The sequence below is a fragment of the Pristiophorus japonicus genome, chromosome 9, assembly GCF_044704955.1.
Source record: "Pristiophorus japonicus isolate sPriJap1 chromosome 9, sPriJap1.hap1, whole genome shotgun sequence".
Classification (NCBI taxonomy): domain Eukaryota; kingdom Metazoa; phylum Chordata; class Chondrichthyes; family Pristiophoridae; genus Pristiophorus; species Pristiophorus japonicus.
In genome coordinates, this window is record NC_091985.1 from 169,687,127 (window position 1) to 169,709,731 (window position 22,605).

Consider the following 22,605-nt stretch of genomic DNA (forward strand, 5'->3'; position numbering starts at 1 on the left):
CTCACTCACACACATCCTCACTCACACACACATCCTCACACACATTCTCTCTCTCTCACACACGCTCCCTTACACACACTCTCCCTCACACACACACACACTCCCTCACACACACACACACTCCCTCACACACACACACACTCCCTCACACACACACACACTCCCTCACATACACTCCCTCACACACACATCCTCACACACACACATCCTCACACACACACACACACACACTCTCTCTCACACACACACACATCCTCGCTCACACTCTCTCTCTCACACACACTCTCGCTCAAACACACATCTTCACTCACACATACACATCCCCACTCTCTCTCTCTCTCATTCACACACACACACTCTCACAAACACATCCTCACATACACTCTCTCTCTCTCACACACACTCACTCACACACACACACTCTCTCTCTCTCTCTCACACACACATCCTCCCTCACACACTCTCTCTCACACACACATCCTCACTCACACTCTCACTCACACACACACATCCTCACTCACTCTCTCTCTCTCTCTCTCATTCACACACACATCCTCACTCACTCACACATCCTCACACACACAGTCTCTCTCTCACACACACACAGTCTCTCTCTCACACACACTCTCTCTCTTTCTCACACACACTCTCTTTCTCACACACACCATCTTTCTCACACACACTATCTCTTTCTCACACACTCTCTTTCTCACACACACACTCTCTCTCTCTCACACACACACATCCTCACTCACACTCACACACTCTCACAAACACATCCGCACACACACTCTCTCTCTCTCACACACATCCTCTCTCACACACACTCCCTCACACACACTCATCCTCTCTCACACACACTCTCTCTCTCACACACATCCTCACTCACTCACACTCTCTCTCTCTCACTCATCCTCAGTCACACACACTCTCTATCTCTCTCTCTCACACATCCTCATTCACTCTCTCTCTCACACACACATCCTCCCTCACACACTCTCTCTCACACACACATCCTCACTCACTCACACTCTCGCTCACACACACACATCCTCACTCACTCTCTCTCTCTCTCTCATTCACACACACACACTCTCACAAACACATCCTCACTCACACACATCCTCACTCACACACACTCTCTCTCTCTCACACACTCTCTCTCACACACACACACATCCTCGCTCACACTCTCTCTCTCACTCACACACACACACTCTCTCTCACACTTCCTCACTCACACTCTCTCGCTCTCATACACATCCTCACTCTCACACACTCATCCTCACTCACACACATCCTCACACACACACTCTCTCTCTCTTTCACATACTCTCTCTCTCTCTCACACACACTCTCTCTCTGTCACTCTCACACACTCTCTCTCTCTCTCACACACTCTCTCTCTCTCTCTCACACACACTCTCTCTCTCTCTCTCACACACACTCTCTCTCTCTCTCACACACACTCTCTCTCTCTCTCTCTCTCACACACACTCTCTCTCTCTCTCACACACACTCTCTCTCTCTCTCACACACTCTCTCTCTCTCTCTCACACACATCCTCACTCACACACACACACATCCTCTCTCACACACTCTCTCTCTCACACACATCCTCACTCACACACACACATCCTCACACACTCTCTCTCTCTCACACACATCCTCTCTCACACACACTCCCTCACACATACATCCTCACACACACTCACACTCTCTCACACACATCCTCACGCACACACATTCTCTCTCACAGACACATCCTCACTCTCTCACACACATCCTCACTCTCTCACACACACACACATCCTCACTCACACACACACACATCCTCACTCACACTCTCACAAACACATCCTCACACACACTCTCTCTCTCACACACACACATCCTGTCACACACACACATCGTCACACACACACATCGTCACACACACACATCGTCACACACACACATCGTCTCTTACACACACACTCTCACACACATCCTCACTCACACACATCCTCACTCACACACATCCTCACTCACACACTCTCACAAACACATCCTCACACACACTCTCTCTCTCACACAGCCTCACTCATTCATACTCTCTTTCTCACTCACACACACACAATCTCACACACACTCTCTTTCTCACACACACACATCCTCACTCACACACTCTCTCACACACACACACTCTCTCTCTCTCTCACTCACACACACACACACACTCTCTCTCTCACTCATACACATACACTCTCACACACTCTCTTTCTCACACACACATCCTCACTCACACACACTCTCTCTCACACACACACACACTCTCTCTCACACACACACACACACACTCTCTCTCTCACACACACACACACACACACTCTCTCACTCACACACACACACTCTCACACACACTCTCTTTCTCACACACACATCCTCACTCACATACACTCTCTCTCACTCACACACACACACTCTCTCTCTTACTCACACACACACACACTCTCTCTCTCACTCACACATCCTCATTCACACTCTCTCTCTCACACACACACACACACACACATACACTCTCACACACATCCTCACCCACACACACTCTCTCTCTCTCTCACACACACACACACACACTCTCTCTCTCACTCACACACACAAACTCTCTCTCTCACTCACACACACTCTCACACACTCTCTCTCACACACACACTCTCTTTCTCACACACACTCTCTCACAAACACACTCGCTCTCTCTCACACACTCGCTCTCTCTCACACACACTCTCTCTCTCACTCACACACACACACTCTCACACACATCCTCACTCACACACACTCTCTCTCTCTCTCTCACTCACACACACACTCGCTCTCTCTCACACACTCGCTCTCTCTCACACACTCGCTCTCTCTCACACACTCGCTCTCTCTCTCACACACTCGCGCTCTCTCTCACACACACTCGCTCTCTCTCACCCACACTCTCTCTCTCTCACTCACACTCTCACACACATCCTCACTCACACTCTCTCTCTCTCTCACACACACACACACATCCTCACTCACACACTCTCTCTTTCTCTCTCTCGCACACACATCCTCACTCACTCACACTCTCTCTCTCACACACACCCCCGCACATCCTCACTCACACACACAAGCAATCAGGCCCTCGCATGCTTCTGAAACAGTACCTTACCTGGTCCCCAGCTGTTCTAGCTCTATTTGTTGGGTGGCCTGGAATGTTAAAAGAAATTATAGCAGGTTTAGGTACAATCATTTTTGCAGAATACATCCTTTCACAAACCGCCACTCCAGCCAGCAGTATTAAGGTGCAAGTTGATATGGCGTTGAAGTAATTTTTCAAAACAGACTGAATTTTAGATTAACTTGCTGCTGCCACTGGTGCAATTCGTCAGGACCCTCATGGACAACTGCAACAGCGAAGGCCGGAATGCCGCACTGCCAATAGTTGCCGTACAGCCACCTGAGAACTCATGTTAAGAGTGGAAGCAAGTCTTCCTCGATTCCGAGGGACTGCCTATGATGATGATGATCCCCAGTCCAACCATTCTTGTTGTTTTAATCTAACCACCCCACTTCCTTCACCTCCACCCCTTCCCTCAGCATTTTTGATAGAAGTCGTGTCAGGACCTTGGCCTGCTCTGGGCCAACAGGCAGGATGAGAAAATAGTCAACCGGCAACAAAACGGGCTTTATTTCTTTTTTTAAAAAAAAAGAAAATTAAGATGAAAAAAGCAACCACAGACCAGCTTGGGTGAGTTAAACAAACAGGACAGAGTGAGCTATTGGACACACACTCCCAGCACGCAGCTCAGAGTCACGGGCAGAAGCCTTAGAGTAGGCCTCCTTCTCATGCTCCAGACACTTACTTGAGGACAGAATCTAGGCTGACACTCCAGTGCAGTGCTGAGGGAGTGCCGCACTGTCGGAGGTGCCGCCTTTCAGGTGAGACGTTAAACCGAGGCCCCGTCTGCTTTCTCAGGTGGACGTACATAAGAACATAAGAATTAGGAACAGGAGTAGGCCATCTAGCCCCTCGAGCCTGCTCCGCCATTTAACAAGATCATGGCTGATCTGGCCGTGGACTCAGCTCCACTTACCCGCCCGCTCCCCGTAACCCTTAATTCCCTTATTGGTTAAAAGATCCCACAGCACTATTTCGAAGAAGAGCAGGAGAGTTATCCCTCAATCAATATCACAAAAACAGATTATCCGGTTGTTTGTCGCATTGCTCTTTGTGGGAGCTTGCTGTGCGCAAACTGGCTGCCGCGTTTCCTGCATTACAACAGTGACTACACTCCAAAAGTGGCTGTAAAGTGCTTTGAGACGTCCGGTGATCGTGAAAGGCCCTATATAAAGTCTTTCTTTTGCAATTGGTGTGTGGCACGAAGAGACTGGGAGGAAAAGTAGGTTTGCCAAAGCTCCAGGATTGCCCTGGGGGTGTCCAGCAATTAAAGATTAATCTCCAGGACATTGCTGCGAACACCCTGGGAGAAAGGTCACAGGGGCATTAAGAAAAGGTTTAAATTGGTTTTTCTCACACTTTTGCTTGTTATAAAAATATTGGGGATGGGAAAAAATACTGTTGGACTGACAAGTCAAGAATGATCCAATTGGGTAACGAAGAGTCTGCTCGCTTTCCGATTGGCGAGGCAGCACGAGGATGGACGTGTAGGGCGACCAATGGCGGGAGGGGGAGGCAGCACGAGGATGGACGTGTAGGGCGACCAATGGCGGGAGTGTGGGGATGGGGCGGTTGGAGGTCATGTGACAAAACCTACAGGAACATGTCCAACCAGAGTTGGCAACCCTGAGGGGAAGGCATCCTATTTAAAGGGAAATTCGAGCTGCTCTCCAGCTGTAGGTGGGCCAGGCTCAGCTCATCCTGGGGCTGTGTGTTGGAGCCACCTCTCTGCTGGCTTCATTCCCGCAAAGTTCTTTGTCCCATTTATTGAAAGCTCAGTGCAATAGGGTTCTTTCCTCTACACTAAATGGGTAGAGTTAACTTCTTAATCTCCTTCCGATGGGAAAAGACCACTGACTTTGCACTGGAGCAAGCGCTCCATCGACTCCAGTGCAACCTCCAAAAAAAACCCAACCCAAAGTCGTTACAAACGACACTTTTCAAGGGAGATGGAGTATAAAAGTAGTGAAGTCCTACAACAACTGTATAGGGTGTCAGTGATACCACAGCTGGAGTACTGCGTACAGTTTTGGTCTCCTTATTTAAGGAAGGATATACTTGCATTGGAGGCTGATAAGAGAAGGTTCATTAGGTTGATTCCGGAGATGAGGGGGTTGTCTTATGAAGAAAGGTTGAGCAGGTTGGGCCTATACTCATTGGAGTTTAGAAGACAGAGAGGTGATCTTATTGAAACATATAAGATTCTGAGGGGGCTTGACAGGGTAGATGCAGAGAGGATGTTTCCCCTCGTGGGGGAATTTTGAACTAGGGGGCATAGTTTCAGAATAAGGGGCCGCCTATTTAAAACGGAGATGAGGAGGAATTTCTTCTCTCAGAGGGTTGTGAATCTTTGGAATTCTCTGCCCCAGACAGCTGTGGAGGCTGGGTCATTGAATATATTTAAGGCGGAGATAAGACAGATTTTTGAGCGATTAGGGTGGACTAACGAGAGCCTTGTCTTAAGTGCCCTTTTCATGAGCAGTTCAGCGGGAGGGACCTTGTGCAGGGCTATGGGGAAAGAGAAGGGGTGTGGGACTAATTGGATAGCTCCTCCGGCACGGTGGACTGAGTGGGCCTCCTTCTGTGCTGTATGATTCCATGAAAATGTCATCAATACAATCAGAATGAATTATTTTTTAACTAACCTCTACACATGCTCCCTGTAACGTAATGAATGTATGCCTCAACCTCTCACCTCTGCTGTAATCTTTTGCGTCTGTCACTATTTTATCGATATTATCATCACTACTCCTCTCAGCTTTCCTCTCCTGTTCGTTTCAAGCTGTAAAAAACATTAACCATGCTCCTCTTCCTCCCTGCATTGAAATCAAAACTCATTGCACTGTCACCTGCTCTTAATATGTTCTTTCCTGGGGCTCCCAATCTTTCACCAGTCTTCCCGCTCGGCAACTTACAGGTGTCAGCTATGGCTCAGTTGGTAGTACTCTCGTGCCACATTACAACAGTGACTACACTCCAAAAGTACTTCATTGGCTGTAAAGTGCTTTGAGACGTCCACTGGTCATGACAGGTGCTATATAAATTCAAGTCTTTCCTTTTTCTCTGAGTCAGAAGGTTGTGGGTTCAAGTCCCACTCCAGAGACTTGAACACAAAAATCTCGGCTGGCACTCCAGTGCAGTGCTGAGGGAGTGCTGCACTGTCAGGGGTGCCGTCTTTCAGATGAAACATTAAACTGAGGCCCCGGCTGTCCTCTCAGGTGGCTCTAATAGATCCCATGGCACTATTCGAAGATCGGGGGAGTAATCCCCGGTGTCCTGGCCAATATTTATCCCTCAACCAACGTCACTGAAACGGATTAGCTGGTTATTATCACATTGCTGTGTGTGGCAGCTTGCTGTGCGCAAATAGGTTGCCGCATTTCCCACATTACAACAGTGACAACACTCCAAAAAAGTACTTAATTGGCTGTAAAGCACCTTGGGACGTCCTGAGGTTGTGAATGGCACTATATAAATGCAAATTTTTTCTTTCCTTTACTTTCAAAAAAGTTAACTGCAAGGTAAGCTCGAACTGGAGGCAAGCTAACCTGAACTGGAGGCTCTTTCTCCATCTCCTTATTCTGACCAGCCTCCAGCAGCGCCTCGATCGAGCTGATTCTCTCCTCCAACCGTCCTTTCTCAGACATGGCCTCCGTCAGCTGAGCGTGCAGCTCCTCCAGCTCCACCGCTTTGCTCTTCAGGTCAGCCTCTGCCGACACCATTTTAACCTGAAGATCTACAGCCAAGCAGAGCAGGGGAAATGGTGTCAGTGATGTGCCTTACCTCGCTGGGGACCGTTGTTTAAACGCTTTCTTCCAACACGCACCGGGGATCAACACAGTCAACACCCTTGTGTAATGTATTTGCTTCATGGGTTCTTTGCTTAAGAATTCACAGCAACACTTTGCTATTTAGAACTAGTTGGTTTATTAGCAACGGTTTAACAATCACACTACAGAGCACCTCGGGTCTCATCGCCGAGAGCATGCAGAGACCAAGCGCAGGCAACGGAAGGAGCGTGCGGCAAACCCAGTCCCACCCACCTCTTCCCTCAACGACTGTCTGTCCCACCTGTGACAGGGACTGTGGCTCTCGTATTGGACTGTTCAGCCACCTAAGGACTCATTTTAAGAGAGGAAGCAAGTCTTCCTCGATTCCAAGGGACTGCCTATGATGATGATGATGATACACATTACCAGTTCATCCACCAGGCTCACAACCACCTGCCTCATCGTGGATCCCCCGAATCCAACTGGCTGGGGTTTTATTGAGTCTTGTGAACATCACGTGACTGGCTAAGCCGCTGACAACTCAACAGCTCTACAACTATTTCAGTTGAAACCATAATCAAGTGCCCCTTTAAACCAACAATTTAATCAAATTAAACTTTAAACGGTCAAATTAAAATTTGGTTGCCAGGGGTGATGATGCACTCCAGTCCCTCCGGTGCCCACCTGTCGCGTAAGGCCACAAGCGTAAACAGCTCTACAACTATTTTAAGTTACACCTGTAAATCAAGTGGCCCCTGATTAAAGGGGGGCACTAAAACTGACAAACTTAAACAAATCAAACTTTAAACGTTAGTGGATCAAATTAAAATTTGGTTGCCGGGGGTAATGATGCATTCCAGTCCTTCTGGCGCCCACCTCTCGCGGAAGGCCGCGAGCTTAAACAAACATTACACCACGGAAGGCAAAAAGACAGCTCAGAGCTGGGCTAAGGGATGAATGGTTCAACTCTGTGCTGCCAGCTTCTGGTTGGTAAATCCTGTGCAGTGTATTCCAGAGTATTATCCCTAAAGAATGAACTTAAAATGTTAACAGAAAATCTCATCCCTTTTCCACACCACCAGAACCTCACGGTCTATTCTCTTTTGTCGCTCCTAACTATGGTGTCAGCCGTGGCTCAGTTGATCTCGCCTCTTGAGTCAGAAGGCTGTGGATTCAAGTCCCACTCCAGAGACTTGAGCACATAAATCTAGGCTGACACTCCAGTGCAGTGCTGAGGGAGTGCTGCACTGTCAGAAGTGCCGTCTTTCAGATGAGATGTTAAACCGAGGCCCCGTTTGCCCTCTCAGGTGAACGTAAAATATCCAATGTGTTATCTATGTGAACCTCACCTGTGTGTGAGGCTTGCCACTAGGGGGCACACCTGTGGGAGACCTATGGGTCACCTGTGTACCCTGGAGCAAGCAGGTATAAAAGGCAGTCCACAAATGCTGCTGCCTCACTTTGGAGTTATATTAAAGAGATCAAGGTCACAATCGTTTGAGCTTACAACACAGTCTCGTGGAGTTATTCTGTACATAACACAATGGGCACTATTTTGAAGAAGAGCAGGGGAGTTATCCCTGGTGTCCTGGGCAATATTTATCCTTCTATCAACAACACTAAGAAAATGATTAGCTGGTCATTAACACCGACTTGGATCCTATCCTTCTGTTGACGCTATCCACACATAATGTTGACCGGTCCTCATAATTTAACCCTTTAAGCCCCGATATAATTCTGCTGAATCTGTGCTGTACCCCCACCAAGACCGATACATCTTTCCTGCCCACAGCTGATCGCAGTCCTCCAGATGGGGGTCTGAGTGAGCTTGTGTACGACTGCCACATCACTTCCTCCCCTTTGTATTCCAACCCGCAACGCGATATAAAGGCCCACAGTGAGGTACATCAGCCACTGAGTCATAGAGGTAAGCTGCGAGACTGTTGTGCTTGTGATGTCCCTAAACATGGGAAAATGTTGGGACTCTCCCAGCAGGCTGCGAGGAGGCACGGGTGGGTGGGGAGACAGACAGCAGACGGAACAGTCAGCTGTGAATTGCGCCAGGCACAAGAATTCTTTTTTTTTTAAACGTGGGATGAATCAGTTTCCACCGAGGTGTCCGATTAAACGGCTTCGACCGCATCTCACACGAAACGATCCCCCCTGAATTTAAGCCTCCCGCTCGCGACCTGTGGACTCACCGGTGAAGCTATTGAGAGTAGAGCACTGTTCCTCTCTCATTTTCTCGGCTTCTGTGAGCATGCCAGAATAGCTGGTCTGGGACTTGCGCAGCTCCTCGCTGACGTCGTCCAGTCGTTTCTGTAACGTGCTCTCTGTTTCCTGCTGACTCGACTGCAAGAAGAGAGCGCAAAGGTAAATCAAGGGCATCAGTTTCAGTAAACTGGGAGACTGACGAGTGCCATTTCTAGCAGAAACTGGCGATGGTCCAGGAAAGACATACTTTCCTTTATTAGCCGAGGCACAGAATACAAGAGCAGGGAGGTTATACTTGAACTATATAAAACACTAGTTAGGCCACAGCTGGAGTACTGCGTGGAGTTCTGGTCACCACATTACAGGAAAGATGTGATTGCACTAGCGAGGGTACAGAGGAGATTTATGAGGATGTTGCCAGGACTGGAGAATTTTAGCTATGAGGAAAGATTGGATTGGCTGGGGTTGTTTTCCTTGGAACAGAGGAGGCTGAGGGGAGGTTTAATTGAGGTGTATAAAATTATGAGGGGCCTGGATAGAGTGGATAGGAAGGACCTATTTCTCTTAGCAGAGGGGTCAATAACCAGGGTGCGTGGATTTAAAATAGTTGTTCGAAGGATTAGAGGGGGAGATGAGGGGGGAAAAAAAATCATCCAGAGGGTGGTGGGGGTCTGGCACTCACTGCCTGAAAGGGTGGTAGAGGCAGAAACCCTCACCACATTTAAAAAGTACTTGGATATGCACTTAACCTACAGGGCTACGGACCGAGTGCTGGAAGGTGGGATTAGGCTGGGGAGCTCTTTTTCGAGCGACATGGACACGATGGGCCGAATGGCCTCCTACTGTGACGTCATTTTCTATGAGTCTATGATAAGGCCTAGGCGCAGGAACAGGAGGAGGTCATTCAGCCCCTCCTGACTGTTCCACCATTTGATTAGATGATGGCTGCTCTGTACCTACTCTATTTACCCGCCTTCGCTCCGTATCCCTCAATACTCTGGTCTAACAAAAATACATCATTCTCAGTTTTGACATTTTCAATTGACCCGCAGCCTCAACAGCTTTTCGAGGGCGAGTGTTCCAGATTTCCACTGCCCTTTGTGTGTCGGGTTGCCAATACTGCTTTGATGTATTCCTGGAGATTTGATCAAGTGACATTTGATCACATGGCAGTCGATCACGTAGCATCGCTCATGTGATGCTTAATCAGATGACATTTGAACATGCGACATTTGCCCACAATTCAACAACTACTTGTATTTATATAGTGCCTTTAACATATAAAACGTCCCAAGGCGCTTCACGGGAGTATTACAAGACAAAACAAATAAATTTGACACCAAGCCACATAAGAAGAAATTACTGCAGATGACCAAAAGCTTGGTCAAAGAGGTAGGTTTTAAGGAATGTCTTAAAGGAGGAGTTTGGATCACCTCCAGTTTACGTAGGGTAGAATGTAGGCAGCCGGCCAGGAGTGTGTTGAAGTAGTCAAGTCTAGAGGCAACAAAGGCATGCATGAGGGAATCAGCAGCGGAAGAGCTGAGGCAGGGGCGGAGACAGGCGATGCTACGGAGGTGGAAATAGGTGGTCTTAGTTATGCTGCGGATATGTGGCCAGGAGCTCATTTCAGGGTCAAATATGACACTTAGGTTGCGAATAGTCTGGTTCAGCCTCAAACAGAGGCTAGGGAGAGGGATGGAGTCGGTGGCTAGGGAATGGAGTTTGTGGCGGGGACCAAAGACAATGGCTTTGGTCTTCCCAATATTTAATTGGATAAAAATTCTGCTCATCCAGTACTGGATGTCGGACAAACAGTCTGATAATTCAGAGACCGTGCAGGGGTCGAGAGAAGTGGTGGTGAGGTAGCACTGGGTGTCGTCAGTGTACATGTGGAAACTGACTCCGTGTTTTCGGATGATGTTGCCAAGGAACCAGCATACAGAGGAGAAATAGGAGGGGGCCAAGGATAGATCCTTGGGGGACACCAGAGGTAACGATGCGGGGATGGGAAGAGAAGCCGTTGCAGGAGATTTTCTGGCTATGATTAGATAGATAAGAATGGAACCAGGCGAGTGCAGTCCCACCCAGCTGGACGATGGTGGAGAGGCGTTGGACAAGGATGGAGTGGTCAACCGTGTCAAAGGCTGCAGACAGGTCCAGAAGGACACAGTCACAGTCACAGAGGATGTAATTTGTGACTTTGATGAGAGCCATTTCAGTACAATACACAGTAAGTTATGAAATTAATAAATAAAACCAAAACCAAAGCTAATACTGACTCCCACATCCCACCGCTGAAGCCCAGTGAGGCTCAGTCCCCGGGGAGAAGTACCAAAACTGCCTGACTCCCGTAATAAGCAAATCATACAACGCACAGCGGCCGACATGAACTCTCCCTCCCCCAGTCTGTGTGTGTCCCTCTCTCTCCCTCTCCCCCAGTCTGTGTGTGTGTCTCTCTCTCCCTCTCCCCCAGTCTGTGTGTGTCCCTCTCTCTCCCTCTCCCCCAGTCTGTGTGTGTCCCTCTCTCTCCCTCTCCCCCAGTCTGTGTGTGTCCCTCTCTCTCCCTCTCCCCCAGTCTGTGTGTGTCCCTCTCTCTCCCTCTCCCCCAGTCTGTGTGTCCCTCTCTCTCCCTCTCCCCCAGTCTGTGTGTGTCCCTCTCTCTCCCTCTCCCCCAGTCTGTGTGTGTCTCTCTCTCTCCCTCTCCCCCAGTCTGTGTGTGTCCCTCTCTCTCCCTCTCCCCCAGTCTGTGTGTCTCTCTCTCTCTCTCTCCCTCCCTCTCCCCCAATCTGTCTCTCTCTCTCTCTCTCCCTCTCCCCCAGTCTGTGTGTGTCTCTCTCTCTCTCTCTCCCTCTCCCCCAATCTGTCTCTCTCTCCCTCTCCTCCAGTCTGTGTCTCTCTCTCTCTCTCTCCCTCTCCCCCAGTCTGTGTGTGTGTGTCTCTCTCTCTCTCCCTCTCCCTCTCCCCCAATCTGTCTCTCTCTCTCTCTCCCTCTCCCTCTCCCCCAGTCTGTGTCTCTCTCCCTCTCTCTCTCTCCCTCTCCCCCACTCTGTGTGTCTCTCTCTCTCCCTCAGTCTGTCTCTCTCTCTCTCTCCCTCTCCCTCTCCCCCAGTCTGTGTGTGACTCTCTCTCCCTCTCTCCCAATCTGTTTCTCTCTCTCTCTCCCTCTCCCCCAGTCTGTGCGTCTCTCTCTCTCTCTCTCTCTCCCTCTCTCCCAATCTGTCTCTCTCTCTCTCTCTCTCCCTCCCTCTCCCCCAATCTGTGTGTCTCTCTCTCTCTCTCTCCCTCTCCCCCAGTCTGTGTGTGTCTCTCTCTTGCCCTCTCCCCCAGTCTGTGTGTGTGTCTCTCTCTCCCTCTCCACCAGGCTGTGTGTGTCCCTCTCTCTCCCTCTCCCCCAGTCTGTGTGTCTCTCTCTCCCTCTCCCTCTCCTCCAGTCTGTGTGTCTCTCTCTCTCCCTCTCCCCCAGTCTGTGTGTGTCTCTCTCTCTCCCTCTCTCCTAGTCTGTGTGTCTCTCTCTCTCTCTCCCTCAGTCTGTGTGTCTCTCTCTCTCCCTCTCCCCCAGTCTGTGTGTCTCTCTCTCTCTCTCTCTCTCTCTCTCCCCCAGTCTGTGTGTCTCTCTCTCTCTCCCTCTCCCCCAGTCTGTGTGTGTCTCTCTCTCTCTCCCTCTCCCCCAGTCTGTGCGTGTCTCTCTCTCTCCCTCTCCCCCAGTCTGTGTGTGTGTCTCTCTCTCCCTCTCCCCCAGGCTGTGTGTGTCCCTCTCTCTCCCTCTCCCTCTCCTCCAATCTGTGTGTCTCTCTCTCTCCCTCCCAGTCTGTGTGTGTCTCTCTCTCCCTCTCCCCCAGTATGTGTGTGTCTCTCTCTCTCCCTCTCCCCCAGTCTGTGTCTCTCTCTCTCCCTCTCCCCCAGTCTGTGTGTCTCTCTCTCTCTCCCTCTCTCCCAATCTGTCTCTCTCTCTCTCTCTCCCTCTCCCCCAGTCTGTGTGTGTCTCTCTCTCGCCCTCTCCCCCAGTCTGTGTGTGTGTCTCTCTCTCCCTCTCCCCCAGGCTGTGTGTGTCCCTCTCTCTCCCTCTCCCCCAGTCTGTGTGTCTCTCTCTCCCTCTCCCTCTCCTCCAGTCTGTGTGTCTCTCTCTCTCTCCCTCTCCCCCAGTCTGTGTGTGTGTCTCTCTCTCCCTCTGTCCCAGTCTGTGTGTCTCTCTCTCTCTCCCTCAGTCTGTGTCTCTCTCTCTCTCCCTCTCCCCCAGTCTGTGTGTCTCTCTCTCTCTCTCTCTCCCAATCTGTCTCTCTCTCTCTCTCTCCCTCTCCCCCAGTCTGTGTGTGTCTCTCTCTCTCCCTCTCCCTCTCCCCCAGTCTGTGTGTGTGTGTCTCTCTCTCCCTCTCCCCCAGGCTGTGTGTGTCCCTCTCTCTCTCTCCCCCAGGCTGTGTGTGTCCCTCTCTCTCCCTCTCCCCGAGTCTGTGTGTGTGTCTCTCTCTCCCTCTCCCCCAGGCTGTGTGTGTCCCTCTCTCTCCCTCTCCCCCAGTCTGTGTGTCTCGCCCCCCCCCCCCACAGTGTGTGTCTCTCTCTCTCCCCCCACTCCCCAATGTGTATCTCTCTCTCTCTCCCCCCCCCCCAAGTGTGTCTCTCTCCCCCCGTGTCTCTCTCTCTCTCTCTCTCCCCCAGTGTGTGTCTCACCCCCCCACAGTGTGTGTCTCTCTCTCTCCCCCAGTGTGTGTCTCTCTCTCTCTCGCCCCCAGTATGTGTCTCTCTCTCTCTCGCCCCCAGTATGTGGGTCTCTCTCTCTCTCCCCACCCCCCAGTGTGTCTCTCTCCCCCCGTGTCTCTCTCTCTCTCTCTCCCCCAGTGTGTGTGTCTCTCCCCCCCAGTGTGTTTCTCTCTCTCTCTCCCCAGTTTGTGTTGTCACTCTCCCTCCCTCCCCCAGTGTCTCTCTCTCCCTCTCCCTCTCCCCTAGCCTGTGTGTGTGTGTCTCTCTCTCCCCCCCAGTGTGTCTCCCTCTCCCTCCCCCAGTGTGTGTCTCTCTCTCTCTCCCTCACCCCCAGTCTGTGTCTCTCTCTCTTCCTCCCCCTCGTGTGTGTGTCTCTCACTCTCCCTCCCCCCAGTGTCTCTCTCTCTCTCCTCCCCTCCCCAGTCTGTGTGTGTGTCTCTCTTTCTCCCCCAGTCTGTGTGTCTCTCTCTCCACCCCCCCAGAGTGTCTCTCTCTCTCTCCCTCTCCCCCAGTGTGTGTCTCTCTCTCTTCCACAGTGTGTGTCTCTCTCTCTTCCACCCACAGAGTGTCTCTCTCTCTCTCTCTCTCCCTCTCCCCCAGTCTGTGTGTCTCTCTCTCTTCCACCCCCACAGAATGTCTCTCTCTCTCTCCCTCTCCCCCAGTCTGTGTCTCTCTCTCTCTCCCTCTCCCCCAGTCTGTGTGTCTCTCTCTCTCTCCCTCTCCCCCAGTGTGTGTCTCTCTCTCCCCCCCCAGTCTGTGTGTGTCTCTCTCTCATCCCCCCAATGTGTCTGTCTCTCCCCCCCCCCAGTGTGTGTGTGTCTCTCTCACTCCCCCTCCCCCAGTCTGTGTGTGTGTGTCTCTCTCTCTCTCTCCCTCCCATTTTGTGTGTCTCTCTCTCTCCCCCCCCAGTCTGTGTCTCTCCGCCCCCCCCCGTCCCCATGTGTGTCTCTCTCTCTCCCTCTCCCCCAGTGTGTGTCTCTCTCTCTCTCCTCCAGTGTGTTTCTCGCTCCCAATCCCTTTCCACCAGTGTGTTTCTCTCTTCCCCTCTACCACCCCCGTGTGTATCTCTCTCTCCGACCCCCTAGTGTCTCTCTCTCTCTCCCTCTCCCCCAGTGTGTGTCTCTCACCCCCCCCACCCCAGCAGTGTGTGTGTGTCTCTCTCTCTCCCCCCCAGTGTCTCTCTCTCTCTCTCTCTCCCCCCCCAGTGTATCTCTCTCTCCCCCCGTATCTCTCTCTCTCTCTCCCCCAGTGTGTGTGTCTCGCCGCCCCCCCCCCCACAGTGTGTCTCTCTCTCTCTCCCCCAGTGTGTGTCTCTCTCTCTCTCCCCCCCAGTGTGTGTCTCTCTCCCCCCCCCCAGTATGTGTCTCTCTCGCTCTCGCCCCCAGTATGTGTGTCTCTCTCTCTCTCTCCCCCCCCAGTGTGTCTCTCTCCCCCCGTGTCTCTCTCTCTCTCTCTCCCCCAGTGTGTGTGTCTCGTCCCCCCACAGTGTGTGAGTCTCTCTCTCTCCCCCCCCGCAGTGTGTCTCTCCCCACCGTGTCTCTCTCTCTCTCTCTCTCTCCCCCAGTGTGTGTGTCTCGCCCCCCCCAGTGTGTGTCTCTCTCTCTCCCCCCCAGTGTGTGTCTCTCTCTCTCCCCCCTCAGTGTGTGTCTCTCTCGCTCTCGCCCCCAGTATGTGTGTCTCTCTCTCCCTCTTCCCCAGTGTGTGTCTCTCTCCCTCTCCCCCAGTGTGTTTCTCTCTCTCTCTCCCCCAGTGTGTGTGTCTCTCTCTCACTCTCCCCCAGTGTGTATGTCTCTCTCTCTCACTCTCCCTCAGTGTGTGTGTGTCTCTCTCTCACTCTCCCCCAGTGTGTGTCTCTCTCTCTCTGTCTTTCCCCCAGTGTGTCTCTCACTCTCCCCCAGTGTGTGTGTCTCTCTCTCTCGCTCCCCCAGTGTGTGTGTCTCTCTCCCTCACTCTCCCCCAGTGTGTGTGTGTCTCTCTCTCACTCTCCCCCTGTGTGTGTGTCTCTCTCTCTCACTCTCCCCCAGTGTGTGTCTCTCTCTCTCTGTCTTTCCCCCAGTGTGTGTCTCTCTCTCCCCCAGTGTGTGTGTGTCTCTCTCTCTCTCTCTCTCTCTTCCAGTGTGTCTCTCTCCTCCCCCTCCCCAGTGTGTGTGCCTCTCTCTCTCCCAGTGTGTGTCTCTCTCTCTCCCCTAGTGTGTGTCTCTCCCCCCCCCAGTGTGTTTCTCTCTCTCTCTCGCCGCCCCCCCGCCCCCCAGTGTGTCTCTCCCCGCCCCCCCCAGTGTGTGTTTCTCTCTCTCCCAGTGTGTGTGTGTGTGTCTCTCTCTCCCCCAGTGTGTGTCTCTCTCCCAGTGTGTGTGTCTCTCTCTCCCTCCTCCCAGTGTGTGTCTCTCTCGCTCCCCCCTACCCGCACCCGCCCCCGTGTGTGTGTGTGTGTTTCTCTCTCTCTCCCAGTGTGTCTCTTTCTCTCTCCCCTCCCCCCCACCACCAGTGTCTCTCTCTCTCTCTCCCCCCAGTTTCTGTTTTTCTCTCTCTCTCCCCAGTGTGTGTTTGTCACTCTCCCTCCCTCCCCCAGTGTGTGTCTCTCTCTCCCCCAGTGTGTGTCTCTCTCTCTCCCAATGTGTGTGTGTGTCTCTCTCTCTCTCTCTCTCTCCCCCTCCCCCAGTTTGTGTTGTTCTCTCTCTGGATGGGGCGGGAGGACAGGTCAGAGGCACGGCTGTAACACTGAGGCACCATTTCCTTTAGAAGCTGCAAGCCTGGCCCACTGAGAACTTAGTTGGTGATCTCGTGGAACTGAGCCATGTAGGCCTGGAGTGAGTCTTAAGCCCATCACTTCCTGACTCGGAGGTCAGGGTGCTACTCACTGAGCCACGACTGACAGCTAAGTTGGGGAGGGCACAATAAAAAAACAAGGGAAGGTAGGGAGAGAGGAACAAATGTCGCAAGATGGCGAATGAAGTGCACGAATTGAGCGTTTGGCAGAGGAGACAGCTGGGAGAATCTGCTCTCATTCACCTGAAGCTCGGTGAGCTGTTGCTCGTACTTGCTGAGCTTGCCTTCCAACACCTTCCTCTGCTGCTCGTCCTGCTGGTGGGACTCCGACTTCTCGCTCAGCTCCTTGCTCAGTTTGGCACACTCCTGCCGCAGCTTGGCCAGCTCGGCATTCTGCCTACGGCAAATGTTGATTAGATTCAGTCCCAAAGAAAAAAAAACACGTCTGGAAACAAACCAGCTGCCATCTCCATTAGACAGAGTCCGCAGGCCGAGAGCGTCGGCACTCCAATTGTCCCGGCTGGGCAATAGACCGTCTGATGTGTATTGTCAACCTTCTCTCGGAGTATTTCTATTGTATTTATCTTTGATCTTTTTAAATTGCACAGACTTTCTTCCCCTCCCAAATTCTTTTGTTTTGGACTTAATCCTCTGATGTTTCGAGATAATCCAGGAAACTGGGGCCTGAGCACTGTCTGTGACAGCCAGCCACTCCTCAACAGAACCCGGTCATACCACCGCAACACGCTGTCACACTGCTGATGCACTGTGTGCACATCGCAAGCTAAGATACACACGCACACACAGACATATACACAGCCACACTCCGACATATACACACGCACACAGACATATACACAGCCACACAGACATATACACAGCCACACTCCGACATATACACACGCACACAGACATATACACATGCACACACCGACATATACACAGCCACACTCCGACATATACACATGCACAGACATATACACACGCACACAGACATATACACACGCACACAGCGACATATACACACGCGCACAGACACAGACACTCCCACACTCACCAACACAGACAGAGACACGAGCCCTGATTGCAACCCAACGATTTGAAGCCAATGGAGTGTACAATCAGGCAGGGGTTAAATCGGATGTCTGACCCAAGCCAGCCCTATTCTTGGAGATATGGCGCTGTGCATATACACTGCAGCAGATATCAAGAAGTTACGACTGAAATCAGGGACAGATTGTCAGTTTTCCGGTGTTATTCACGTAAATTACAGGGTTTTAAAAAAATTATTCATTCTCGGGATGTGGGCGTTGCTGGCAATTATTGCCCATCCTTGCTGTCCTGAGAAGTGGTTTGAACAGACTCAGCCTTGCTGGGCCACTTCAGAGGGCAGTTCAGAGCCAACTCCGCTGGTGTGGGACTGAAGTCACGGGTAAGGGCGGCTGGTTTCCTTCCCTAAAGGACATGAGTTTTACAACAATCCAACAGCCCCACACTCACTTATACTGATACCAGCTTTTAACTTCCTGCTTTTGAAAAAAACTGAATGCAAAATTCTCAAACCTGGTATCATTCCCCCCCGATCTCCCCTCACCCACCACTGGCATAGTTTCCCGCCCCCCCTCCCCGCCCCACACTGGTATCATTCCCCCCGATCCCCCCCTCACACCGGTATCATTCCATCCCGGTCTCCCCCCTCCCCCCCCACACATTGGTTTCGTTCCCCCCCCCCCCCAGGCTCCCCCCCTCCTACCCCCACAATGGCATCATTCCCCCTTGCACCACCCCCCCCCCCCACCCCACTGGTATAGATCCCCCTGGTCTCTCCCACCCCCACAACCCCCACACTGGCATCGTTCCCCCTGGTCTACCATCTTCCAAGGACATTGGCTTTCAACCTCTCACATTCCAATATTAGTGGATCTCAAGATCAGCCAATCCAACCCAGTGACCCAGTAGCTGCCCCTTCTACGAGACCAGCAGTCAGCAAACTCTGCTTGCGAGTCTTTTGAAAGTACTGTAGGCGTTATCGGCACTGTCTGGAGTAACTGTTCTTACTTGCTTTCGGTCTGACTTGTGGCCTGGTTGAGGGCATCCCTTAGGATGGAGTTCTCCTGTTGCAGACGGGCTATCTGGGCGGTGGGCCCATTCTCCAGCTGCTCCTGGAGTCCCCGGATCTGGAATGGAAACATTGCACCATCAGTGAAAAGATGTTTTACAAAAAACAATACCAGCCCTCACCAGAGATGCCGTAAATATGTTTTTTTTTTAAACACACACACAGAGACGCTTGCTCAGCACGCGAATATCGTGAAATAAGATAATCCTTATGGCAAACCTACCTGAAAAACAGTTTCGACTGACTGATAGGAGAAAAGAAAAAACCCTACACATAACACCCGACGCCCCCCCACCCCCCCCCCCCCCCCGCACCAGTTGCCGTCATATGGAACTGCATTGGTTCCCAGACTGGCAATGCCTCAAATTTAAAATTCACATCCTTATTTTCAAATCTCTCCAAGGCCTCGCCCCCCCCCCCCCCCCCCCCCCCGCCCCCATATCTCTGTAATCTCCTTCAGCCTCACAATCCTTTGAGAACTTTGCACTTCTCCCATTCCGGCTTCTTGCACATCATCTCATTTTCATCGCCCACCATTAGTGGCTGTGCCTTCACCTCTGGAACTCCCTCCCTAAACCTCTCCACCTCTCTACCTCTCCCTCCTCTTTTATGGCACTCTTTCAAACCTACCTCATTGACCAAGCATTTGATCACCCTGGCCTAATATTCCCTCATGTGGCTCGGTGTCAAATTTTGTTTAATAAGGCTCCAGTGAAGCGCCTTGGAACGTTTTACGACTTTAAAGGCGCTATATAAATACAAGTTGCTGGTTATTAAGATGTTCCCTTCACACCCCCAGTGGTTACGTGGCCAAGCAGAAGAGCTCTTCTGTTCCTCTTTATAGCTCGACTCGTTTACGACCAGTCCACTGAGAGGGTTGACTGGCAGTCGCGTCTTACCCTTTGGAACGGAAAGCCCGGCTATAGGTTTGTCTCGCCCCGCAAGAGCTGTCCCTCAAGGTCGACTGAGCACAGAGTAGAGTGGAAGTCACGAAGGAGGCGGTGGTGGCTTTACCTGTGGCCCAGCTGAATGGGATTGTGAGAGAGGCAAAAACCCATGGTGTGGGGGTCGGGGGGGGGTGGGTAGGGGGAGAGTGGGGAGAAAAAAGGGATTAACAAATAGGGTCAGCAATATAGGAAGGAGAAGAGGGAAATAAAATAATGAGAAGATTAGTATTTAAGGGGGGGGTCTTAACCAAGACATTTATTATTTTCTTCCCATCTCCAAGATCCCTTTGTTCCTCTACACTTCTCAGTGTCCTACCATTTAATGTATATTCCCTTGTCTAGTTAGCCCTCCCCAAATGCATTCCCTCACACTTCTCCAGATTGAATTCCATTTGCCACTGTTCTGCCCACCTGACCAGTCCATTGATATCTTCCTGCAGTCCACAGCTTTCTTTTTCATTATCAACCACACAGCCGATTTTAGTATCATCACATTTAAAAAGTACTTGGATGTGCACTTGAAGTGCTGCAACCTACAGGGCTATGGACCAAGAGCTGGAAAGTGGGATTAGGCTGGATAGCTCTTTGTCGGCCGGCGCGGACACGATGGGCCGAATGGCCTCCTTCCGTGCTGTAATTTTCTGTGATTCTATCTCCTCTATTTGTCTCCCTATGGCACACACTACCCCCAGATCAAGAGACTGAACCGGCAGCCTCTATTGCTGCCAGTGACCAGAGTTACTTAAAGGGACTTTCCCTTAGATTTCCCCTGCCCTTAACAGTTACAGTTATAAAACGCTCTGGTTAGACCCCATTTAGAGTAACATAGAAATTAGGTGCAGGAGTAGGCCATTCGGCCCTTCGACTACCATGTTCAGCTCTGGGCACCACATCTCAGGAAGAACAGATTGGCCTTTGAGGGGGTGCAGATTTACCAGAATGATACCGGGGCTAAAAGCATTAAATTATGAGCCTAGGTTTGTATTCCCTTGAGTATAGAAGATTACGGGGTGATCCAACTTAGGTATTTAAGATGATCAAAGGATTCGATAGGGCAGATAAAGAAAAACTATTTCCTCTGCTGGGGGGAGTCCAGATTAAGGGGGCATAACCTTAAAATTAGAGCGAGACCATTCAGGGGTGATGTCAGAAAACACTTCGTCACACAAAGGGTAGTGAAAATCTGGAACTCTCTACCCAAAAAATGCTGAGATTAATGGATATTTTTTAAGCAAGTGTATTAAGGGTCACGGAACCAAAGCGGGTAGATGGAGTTAAGATACAGGTCAGCCATGATCTAACTGAATAAGGTTAGGTGAGTGGGCAAATGCATGGCAGATGAAGTATAATGTGGATAAATGTGAGGTTATCCACTTTGGTGGTAAAAACAGAGAGACAGACTATTATCTGAATGGTGACAGATTAGAAAAAGGGGAGGTGCAAAGAGACCTGGGTGTCATGGTGCATCAGTCATTGAAGGTTGGCATGCAGGTACAGCAGGCGGTTAAGAAAGCAAATGGCATGTTGGCCTTCATAGCGAGGGATTTGAGTACAGGGGCAGGGAGGTGTTACTACATTTGTACAGGGCCTTGGTGAGGCCACATCTGGAGTATTGTGTACAGTTTTGGTCTCCTAACTTGAGGAAAGACATTCTTGCTATTGAGGGAGTGCAGCGAAGGTTCGCCAGACTGATTCCCGGGATGGCGGGACTGACATATCAAGAAAGACTGGATCGACTGGGCTTGTATTCACTGGAGTTCAGAAGAATGAGAGGAGAACTCATAGAAACATTTAAAATTCTGATGGGTTTAGACAGGTTAGATGCAGGAAGAATGTTCCCAATGTTGGGGATGTCCAGAACCAGGGGTCACAGTCTAAGGATAAGGGGTAAGCCATTTAGGACCGAGATGAGAAGAAACTTCTTCACCCAGAGAGTGGTGAACCTGTGGAATTCTCTACCACAGAAAGTTGTTGAGGCCAATTCACTAAATATATTCAAAAAGGAGTTAGATGTAGTCCTTATTACTAGGGGGATCAAGGGGTATGGCGAGAAAACAGGAATGGGGTACTGAAGTTGCATGTTCAGCCATGAACTCATTGAACAGCGGTGCAGGCTCGAAGGGCCGAATGGCCTACTCCTGCACCTATGTTTCTATGTTTCTATGAATGGCAGAACAGGCTGGAAGGGCTCCTCCCCACCTCTACCAAGATGAGCCTGCTCTCCACATGCCGCCCGCTCCCCCCACCCCCCCTCAATAAATCATGTCACTCATCAGTCCGGGGCCAAGAATGAAACGACCCATGTTATCATCCTCAAAAACACCGAATAAGACGGCGGTTTCCTCTTCGAAACCCTGGGAATGTGTAGGAACATGACCGCGATCACAAAGTTACAATTTTTTGACAGCACGTCTGCAGACTGTGAAATGCACTCGGTCCTGTGGGAGAACGGGCAGAAACCTGCAAAATTTTCACTTGAAGCCTGGAGGTATGTACACAAACCGCAATGTCAGGTCACCCACTGACACCTGCAAAGACTCCTCAACATTGGGCCTTCCTCATTTTGGCATAAATTGGCCCAAATAAGCTCAAGCAATGAAGCTCTTTCCCTCTAGTGTCAGCTGTGGCTCAGTAGGTTGCATTCTTGCCTCTGAGTCAGAAGGTTGTGGGTTCAAGACCCACTCCAGGGACTTGAGCACAAAAAAATCTGGCTGATGCTCTAGTGCAGTGTTGAGGGAGTGCTGCACTGTCGGAGGTGCCGTCTTTCAGATGAGACATTAAACTGCTCTCTCAAGTGGATGTAAAAGATCCCATGGCACTATTTGGAAGAAGAGCACAGTAGTTCTCCTTGGTGTCCTGGGGCCAATATTTATCCCTCAATCAACATAACAAAAAAAACAG

At 50.9% G+C, this 22,605-nt stretch overlaps 1 protein-coding gene across 2 annotated transcripts in view; it reads right to left on the reverse strand.

Annotated features, from left to right (window-relative positions):
* The window catches only part of LOC139273323 (ribosome-binding protein 1-like), a 185,316-nt gene that overhangs the window by 76,185 nt on the left and 86,526 nt on the right, over window positions 1–22,605 (reverse strand). For both annotated transcript variants that reach the window (XM_070890104.1, XM_070890103.1), the window contains exons 6-10: window positions 18,697–18,815; window positions 16,882–17,035; window positions 9,165–9,315; window positions 6,742–6,929; window positions 3,185–3,222 (exon numbers count right to left, since the gene is read on the reverse strand). In XM_070890104.1, coding sequence (XP_070746205.1) covers window positions 3,185–3,222; window positions 6,742–6,929; window positions 9,165–9,315; window positions 16,882–17,035; window positions 18,697–18,815 — 650 coding nt within the window. The remainder of the gene's footprint in view (window positions 1–3,184; window positions 3,223–6,741; window positions 6,930–9,164; window positions 9,316–16,881; window positions 17,036–18,696; window positions 18,816–22,605) is intronic.